The following is an 8,257-nucleotide window of genomic DNA, read 5'->3' as shown; positions in this document are numbered from 1 at the left end:
CTCTGAGGATCCCCGACGCGACGGCGCGCGCGGGCGACGCCGGGGGGGCGCTCGCGCGCCGAGGCGGCGCGCTGGGCCGCGACGACCTCGCCGCGCTCGTCGAGAGCGCGAGGGGGCGCGCGCCGACGCCGCGCGAGATCGACATGCTCTTCGACATCTTCGACGTGAGTGGGGATGGCGAAATCTCAAAGGAGGAGATGAGTGGGGATAGGCGCTTCGTAAATCTCGATTCGTAAACCTCGAGAAGGAGCTCGTGGTCGGCGAGCCGGAGCACGGACCGGCCGCCGACCCACGCGAATCCCGCGGAGACGGCATTCCAGAGGGGGACGACCACCAGGCATACACCACCCCGCCCAGCGTCTCGTAACCCAACATCCCCGAAGCGAGCAGCGCCAACTCCACCCACGCCCCCCACCGCCCCACCCCCCCCGCCTTTTTCTTTTTTTCAGAAACCGACCACACGAACATATGTGAGCCGCACGAGGCGTCTCGAACCGCCGTACCCAGCCCGCGGTTCTAACAAGATGTCCACTCGGTCGACTATGACCGGGTTCGACTGTCTCCATCGACGTGCAGCCGAAGCGCATACGCGTGCCACAGGGTTGACCGACTAGAAACCGGACAATTCTAGTGCGCACGAGCAGGAGGACATGCAGAATGCCTACTGGAACCTAGGCCCTGCGATTCCCCCTCTTGAGAGAGAGGGGGGCATACCCGTAGCGACGGCCCTATGCGTCGGGGCAGCATGGAACGACCGTCGAAGCGGCGAATTTCGACGAAAAAAACGACGAAAACGACGGTCCGAATACGATGCCTTCGCAACGGTCCGACTGGTAACAGCTTCCCAAAGTTGTCGGAAACCAGAGCGAGCTGGCGAGTTTGCCCGAAAATCGGCATCCCAGCTCGAGCGGGCTAGGAATTCCTAGTACCGCGTCCAGTCGCCCGGTTCGAGGCCCAGGACGAAGGTGAGCGTGCCGCCGCCGTGGACGTCGGCGACGGGGACGCGCGTCGACGCGAGCCGCGTCTCGCCCCAGAAGGCGGCGCGCACGTAGGGCAGGCCCGCGTTGCGGACGACGATGCGGAGCGTCCGCCCCGCGCCCGTGTCGACGGACACGTCGGCGAAGAGGGGCCTCGAGAGCTCGTAGTGGTCGCCGCAGGGGTCGACGGGGTAGAGCCCGAGCGAGGCCCAGACGAACCACGCGCTCGTCTGGCCGACGTCGTCGTTGCCGGGCAGGCCGTCGTCGCGCGCCGTGTAAAGGGCCGCGATGCGGTCCAGCGCGGCCTGCGCGCGGTGCGGCGCGCCGGCGGCGTTGAAGAGGTAGGGCGCGTGGTGGCCGGGCTCGTTGCCGTGGCAGTGGCCGCCGACGTAGCCCGTCTCGAGGTCCACGGGCGCGTCGGGCCCGCCGTCGGACGTCGAGTTGAAGAAGTAGCGCTCGAGCCGCGCGCGCAGCCGCGCCGCGCCGCCGAAGAGGGCCACGAGGCCCGGGACGTCGTGGGGCACCATGAGCGAGTACTGGAGCGGCGTGCCCTCCTCGAAGAGCGACTCGCCGCCGTGGCCCGTCGCGTCGTAGGCGTCGAGGCGTTTGCGGACGACGGCGCCGGCCGCCGTGCGGCCCTGGAAGGCCGACGTGGCCGCGTCCCAGTACGCGGCGTACGCGCGGCCGCGCGCCGCGTAGGTCGCCGCGAGCCGCGCGTCGCCGAGCCGCGCGGCGACGCGCGACGCGCACGCGTCGGCGACGGCGACCTCGAGCGCGTGGGACACGGCCTTGGCGCGGCCCGCGGGGATCCACGTCGACGCGTTGACGTGCGGCTCCGCGGCGCCCGTGCGCGCCATCTGCCGCAGCGCGCGCTCGGGCACGCCGTCGGGCCGGGCCCCGCGCCCGAAGTTCGTCACGTTCTTGAGCACCGCGTCCGCGAGGACGATGACGCCCGGGTAGCCGGACCTGCGCGCGCGCGCGCGCGTCCCGCGGCCCCGCCGCGCCGGCGCGCGGGCGCGGGCGGCGTCGCATGCAGAACGTCTCCATGCCGAAGAGCTGCCACCGCGGCAGCGACTCGACCGTCGAGTGCTCCGCGTCCTCGGCCTTGAGGAGCAGGCTCTCGGCGACGTCGCGCGCAAGGCGCGGGTGGAGGAGGTTGAGGAGCGGGTGCTGCGCGCGGTACGTGTCCCAGAGGCTGAACGTCGAGTACCTGCCGGGGGCCCGCGGTGCGCGCGCGCGCGGGCCGGCCGCCGCGCCGGCGCCTCGCTGCGCGTGGAAGACGCGGAGCCGGCCCTCGCGCGCGCGGCCGAAGGGGAAGCCCTCGCCGCCCCACTTGAAGCCGCCGTCGGCCGCGTCGCCGAAGAGCGTCGGCCCGAGGTGCGCGTGGTAGAGCGCGGTGTAGAAGCGGACGCGGTCCGCGAGCGGCGCGCGGCGCGCGCGCGCGACGCGGACGCGCGACAGCACGTCGTCCCAGCGGAACGCGGCCAGCCGCCGGTGGAGCGCGGCGTCGCGGAAGTCCGGCGCCTCCGCGGCCGCGTTGCGCCGCGCGCCGGGCGCGTCGTGGTGGCTGACGAACGCGCGGACGACGACGGACGCGACGCCCGGCGGCCACGCGAGCTCCGTCGTCGCGCGCGCCGCGCCGCGGGCGGACGCCGCGAAGGGCGGGTCGAAGGTCGCGTGCCAGAAGACGCTGCGCCGCGCGCCGCAGTGGTGCGTCTTGTTGCTCGTCCGGTACGCGGAGAGCGCGCCCGGCGTCCGCGGGTCCGCCCAGACGTCGCCGGCGACGAGGCGGTCGAGCGGCGACTCGAGGCGCACGACCTGGGCGGGGCGCGCGGCGCGTCGCGCGCCGGCGGCGGCCCGGATGGCGCGGCGCGCGCGCGAGCCGCCGCGGCGCGCCGGCGCCGAAGGAGAAGCGCGCGAGGCCGCCGCGGAGCGCGGCGACCGCGTCGACGCGGTAGGGGAGACCGCCGGCGCAGACGAGCGTCGCGGCGTAGGCGCCCGGCGACGCGTCCTCCGTCGCGTGGACGAGGGCGCCGACGCCGTCGCAGGGCGTCAGGAGGAAGTCGCCGCCGGCGTTGAGCCCCGTGCCGGAGAGCGCCGTGTGGCCGAGCCCGGCGAAGCGCGCGGCGGCCGCGCCCCCGGCGCGGTGGTAGCCGCTGTTGTAGCGCCAGGCCTCGCGCCAGCCCGCGCCGGCCGGCGGCAGGACGACGGGCGAGAGCTGGGCCATGCCGTGCGGCAGCGTCGCGCCCGGGAACGTGTTGCCCGTGCGCTCGCTGCCGAGGAACGCGTTGACGGCGGCGCCCGGCGACGCCGCGGCCGGCGGCCGCCGCGGCGGGAGCCGCCGGCGGCCGAGGCGCGCGTCGAGGGCGCGCGCGAGGCGCGCGTAGAGCCGCGCGGCGCGGCCGTCGAGGACGTCGGCCGCGGAGAAGACGGACCGGTCCTCGCTCGCGCCGCGCTCGCGCGCGCCCGCGGCCAGGCCGCAGCAGCACGCGCGCGGCACGAGCGCCTGCGGGGCGGCGCGGCGCCGTCGGCCGCGCGGCGCGCGCCGCCGCGCGCGGGGGCCCGCGCCGCGTCGAAGACGCGCCAGCCGCCCTCGCAGACGACGCCCGCGCCGCGGAGGACGACGTCGAGGAGCCCGGCGCCGCCGAGGCCCCCGATGGCGTCGGCGCCGCCCCAGGGGGCCCAGTCGCCGAGCGCGAGGAGCTCGCGCGTCCAGAGCGGCCCGTGCGCCGCGGCGACGCGCGCGCCGTGGCCGCCGAGCACGGCCGCGCGGCCGAGGACGTCCGACGCGGCGACCCGGGCCTCGAAGGAGCAGGCCGCCCCCGGGTCGCCGCAGGCCGCGCGCGCGCCGTACTCGACGTAGTCCTTGCCGCTCAGGTGGACGTAGGAGAGCACGGGGAGCCGCGCGTGCGCCGTCGTCGGCGCGAAGAGCCGCACCGCGGCCGTCTGGATCGGCGCGTCGCCCCAGCGGTGCACGTAGATGGAGCCCGTGCGGTCGATCTCCCAGAGGAGGCGCTCGAGGGGCGCCTCGAACCAGAACGCGGTCCGCGTCGCCATGACCTGGGCGCGCGAGGCGTCCGCGCCGCGCGCCGCCCGGCCGCGCGCCGCCCGCCCCGGCGCGCGTTCGGACGGGCGATTGCGCCCCGGCGCGTCCTCGGCGCGGCGCTCCCGCCCCCCGGGACGATCGCGCGCGGCGCGCGCCGCGGCCCCGCGTCGGCGCCGGCCGCGGCGTTGTTGAAGAACATGCGGCCGAAGACGTCGTCCCGGAGCGCGCCGCAGTCGACCTTGGTCCACCCCCAGTCGATGCCCGCGCAAAACTCGAAGACCCAGGCGCCGAGCGTCCGCTCCGTGACGTCGTGGTCCTCCCTCACCGCCGTGCCGTAGACGTAGACCGCGCCCGCCTCGTACATCCACTGGAACGGGTCGTAGGCCACGGCGCCGAGGAAGAGCACGTCGTCGTCGACGCGCATGAAGGCGTCGACGCCGAGGTCGCGCATGGCGCCGAAGACCTGGAGGCCGTAGAAGCGGCACATGGTCTTGTAGCCCGGCGACCGGTCCCGCGCGACCCACGCGGCCTCCGGCGGCGTGCCCCGGGGCCGCCGGAAGACGGCCCCGAGGCTCCGGAAGACCGCGTGCGGCACGCGCGCGGCGACGTGCGCCGCGTGGGCCGCGGGGAGGTCGGGCTCGTGGAGGTAGACGTGCGGGTACACGCGGGCGAGGCGGAAGGCGTCCGGGATGCGCAGCGCGGACTCGACGGCCATCGCGTAGTCGCCCGGCGCGCCCTTGGTGCCCAGCACGGTCACGAACCTGGGCGGCGCGGGGCGGGCGTGCCCGGCGCGGCGCCCCCCCCCGCTCGCCCGGGCTCGCCTTCGGGCGACCCGTCCCCGCGGGGAGCGCGCGCGACGCGAGGCCGCGCGCCCCGAGACGACCGACGGCCGCGCGCTCGAGCGGAGACCGCGGACCCGCCCCGGGCGCCCGGCGCGGCCGCCGACGCGCAGCGGAGGCCGTCCGGGTCGAAGGACCGGTTCGTGATCGCCGCGGGGATCCGCGGCCGCGCGGTCGTCCGCGGCGGCGGCGCGTAGCCGACGGCGTCGAACGCGAAGCGCGCGACGGCCGCGCCGACGCGGAAGGACGCGTTCCGCGTGTAGCGCCGCCGCAGCGCCGCGGCCTCGGCGCCGAGCGCGCCGGCGACCGCGGCGCCGGACGGCGCGAAAGCGGCCCCGCGCGCGCGCCCGGCCGCCGCGCGCCGGGCTCGCGCCGCGGCGCCGCCGCGCCGCCCGGCGGCCCCTCGAGGCCGCGCGGCGCGAGCGGCGGCGCGAGGAGCGGCGGCGACTCGCGGACCGCGCGGTAGATGGAGACGTGCGCGAGTGCCAGGAGCCCGAGGATGCCGGCCAGGGCAGCGCGCACCCTACTACGCATTATGATTTTTTGCTCGCGCGCGGCCTTGCGGAGGTCGAACGAGGAGGAGAACGCCCAGCGCAACGACCGGTCGCTAGCGGCGGCCTCGCGGTGAGCGCGGCGGCCTCGCGGTGAGCGCGGCGGCCTCGCGCGAGCCTGGCCGGCAGCGGAGCCGCCGCGCGCGCGGTGTTATGGGCAGCATTGCGCAATTAGGGGCAACCTCTGGTTGCCTCCTGGGGGGGGTCCCTCCGCGGACCTGCCTCCCCTCCCCGGACGGACGCAGTCGGGCGCGCACCCCCTTCAATAACTTGGTCAACCTCAATCTCAACGAGTGACCCGAGTGACCGATAGCTCGCAGCTCGCGACGTTTCCCTTATACATTTGCCCCCCTCTCTCTCGGGAGGGGGAATCGCGGGGCCTAGGTTCCAGTAGGCAGTCCGCGTTGTGTTCCGGCTCGTGCGCACTAGTGTTGTCAGGCTCTGTGCTGGCAACCCTGTGGCACGCGTATGCGCTTCGGCTGCCAGTGCACGTCGATGGAACGATCGAACTCGGTCATAGTCGACCGGCAGGGTTACTTGTTAGATCCGTGGGCTGGTTACCACGGTCTGAGACGCCTCATGCAGCTCACATGTGTATAATCGTAGAAGGGTGTGGTCGGTCGCTGAAAAAAAAAAATTGGGGGTATGCCTCATGGCTAGTTTACTAGCTTCCTAACGTCCGAGTCGCTATGACGTCAGCAAACTACTATCCAGCAGGTGCACTGTCCGGCGACTGTGCAACCTCGCTGAGCCTGGTGCTATCTGGCACGTCGCTGTGACGCTAACCAGACAGACACCACAGACACAGAAAAGCGCTATGCTCTCTGTGCCTGCTTGGCAGTCACTCCTTCAGTTCGCTGTCTATAAGACTTGAAACTGGATTAGAATGAATTAAGGAAGGGAAAGGGAAAACTAGCAGGAATACGCAGTAGGAGCGCAGTGGGGTAAGGTGCACTGCAACATCAAGATGCAGTTCACGGAAGATGAAGGTAGAAATCTCTCTATCTCTATACTTTCGAACTCACCGCGCACCCCTCCCAGGTCGAAGCGAATACACCTGCCGGAAGGAATCAACAGACCTTTTCCTACCCGTGCAGGATGACTACCCCCCATCCACTCCTGGCCCCGGAACCCGTCTAGCTTAGGGGGGGGGAAATTAGTTATTTGATATCCACGCAAACCAACTTGCAAAAAAAAATAATATTATGGGCGGCAGCGACGACAGCGACGACGACGTCCCCGTGTCGCGGTTGCGCGGACAACGGGGGGACCCGCCGCACTCCGCGGCGTACCGCGATTCGCGGAAGCGGACCTCGGAGGCGTCGGATCCATCGCGCGCCGAGAAGCAGCCCGCGGTAGGGTACACCGCTGCGAAGGCGGGCGCGGAGCTCGTCGCGGCCGAGCTCAAGCGAGCGCAGCAGCTGCGCGACGGCGCCCCCGCTTCGCGCCAGTGCGCGGACTACGTCCTCGAACGGATCCGGGCCGTGCCGGAGCACGCCTGGTTCGCCGAGCCCGCGCGTCGCCCGCGCGCTTCGAACTCGGGGCCTCCGCGAGCCGTCCCGCCAGGTGGATCCCGAGCGCGACGGGTGCCCCGACTACCTGGACGTCATCCGACGTCCCATGGACCTGCGGGCGATCCAGCCGGGCCCCGGCGTCCGGCCCCGCGTCCCAAGCTCGACGCGGGACGCGCAGGTCGCGCGCGGCCGCCGGGCGCTACGACGCGCCCGGATCCTTCCACGCCGCGTTCGTGCGCGACATGCGGCGCGTCTTCGACAACGCCACGGCGTACAACTACGACGCCGACCACGCGCGGCGACCAGCGCCGCGCGCGCGCGCGCGCCGCGGCGAGCCGCCGCGCGCGCGCAGGTCGTGCACCTCGGGGCGAAGCGCTGCCTGGAGGCGCTGGAGATCGCGCTCGGCACGGCGAGCGACGCGCTCGCCGCGGCGACCGGCGCCGGGGAGGCGCGTGACGACGCGGCGCGCCGTCGCGCATGCGCGGCGGCGCTCCGCGGCGAGGCGCCGGACGACGGCGGCGGGCTCGCCCGGCTGCGCGACCGCCTCCAGCGCCTCGCGGCCGGCGCGGCGGCGATCCCCAAGAAGGAGGCGGGCGGCCTCTGGGCGCTCCTGCGCGACGCCGAGGTGCGCGCGTCGCCCGCCGGGGCCCCGCCGAGGCGCGCCTCCGCAGGCCGAGGCGGCGGGCCGGCGCCCGGCCGCGCGCGCGTCGAAGAAGCTCGCGGTCCGGGCGCGCCTCTCCGGCGCGGTTGTGGCCGGCGGCGACCTCGTCGCGGTCGTCCAGGACGTGCGCGGCGCCTTCAAGGCGCTGCCCCCGCGCGGCGCGGCCGCGGCCCGCGCGCCGGCGCCGCCGCCGGCGGGCTCGGCGGAGAAGCGGCCGCCCAAGGTCGCCCGGCTCCGCAAGGACGCGACGGAGGACGAGCGCATCGCCGCCATGCTCGCGGCCCTCGCGGACTACGTGGCATCGTGCGGCGGCGACGGCGGCCGCGTGCTCGCGACGCGCGAACGCGGCGCGGCGCGCAGGTGGTTCGCCTTCGCGCCGCGACGGGCGCGGCCGCGCGATCGACCGCCGAGGGGCGCGCGCGCGCGCCTCGCCGTCGCGGCGCGAGGCGACGGCCCGTCCGAGACGGGCCGCGCCGGGGCGCGCGGCGCGTCGCCGGAGCGCGCGCCTCCGGGGCCGGAAGCCGCCCCCGCGCGCGGCGCCCAGGTTCTCCGCGACCATCGAGGTCCGCAAGGAGGGCAGCACGGCGGGCACGTCGGACATCTACTACTACGACGGCGGCGGCCGCCGCTTCCGGAGCCGCGCGGAAGTCGCGCGCGCCCTGGGCCTCG

The 8,257-nt window shown here is 74.6% G+C and overlaps 2 protein-coding genes across 2 annotated transcripts in view; one reads left to right on the top strand and one right to left on the bottom strand.

Annotated features, from left to right (window-relative positions):
* Positions 1-922: 922 nt before the first annotated feature.
* AURANDRAFT_68089 (hypothetical protein) lies at positions 923-5,396 on the bottom strand (the record flags this gene model as incomplete). The annotated part of the gene is made up of 7 exons (XM_009043702.1): positions 923-1,943; positions 2,017-2,795; positions 2,920-3,483; positions 3,558-4,037; positions 4,160-4,784; positions 4,940-5,145; positions 5,319-5,396. 7 exons carry the CDS (start codon positions 5,394-5,396, stop codon positions 923-925), a joined length of 3,753 nt encoding a protein of 1,250 aa, XP_009041950.1.
* A 1,222-nt stretch (positions 5,397-6,618) lies between these two features.
* AURANDRAFT_68088 (hypothetical protein) overlaps positions 6,619-8,257 on the top strand; it is a gene marked incomplete at both ends in the record, with an annotated part of 3,877 nt that continues 2,238 nt past the window's right edge. The window contains 5 exons of the mRNA XM_009043715.1: positions 6,619-6,914; positions 7,106-7,160; positions 7,280-7,552; positions 7,599-7,891; positions 8,133-8,235. Coding sequence (XP_009041963.1) covers positions 6,619-6,914; positions 7,106-7,160; positions 7,280-7,552; positions 7,599-7,891; positions 8,133-8,235 — 1,020 coding nt within the window. The remainder of the gene's footprint in view (positions 6,915-7,105; positions 7,161-7,279; positions 7,553-7,598; positions 7,892-8,132; positions 8,236-8,257) is intronic.

The sequence above is a fragment of the Aureococcus anophagefferens genome (genome assembly GCF_000186865.1).
Source record: "Aureococcus anophagefferens unplaced genomic scaffold AURANscaffold_63, whole genome shotgun sequence".
Lineage (NCBI taxonomy): Eukaryota > Pelagophyceae > Pelagomonadales > Pelagomonadaceae > Aureococcus > Aureococcus anophagefferens.
The sequence above is the reverse complement of the archived record's forward strand: the minus strand, read 5'-3'. Positions and strand labels throughout refer to the sequence as shown.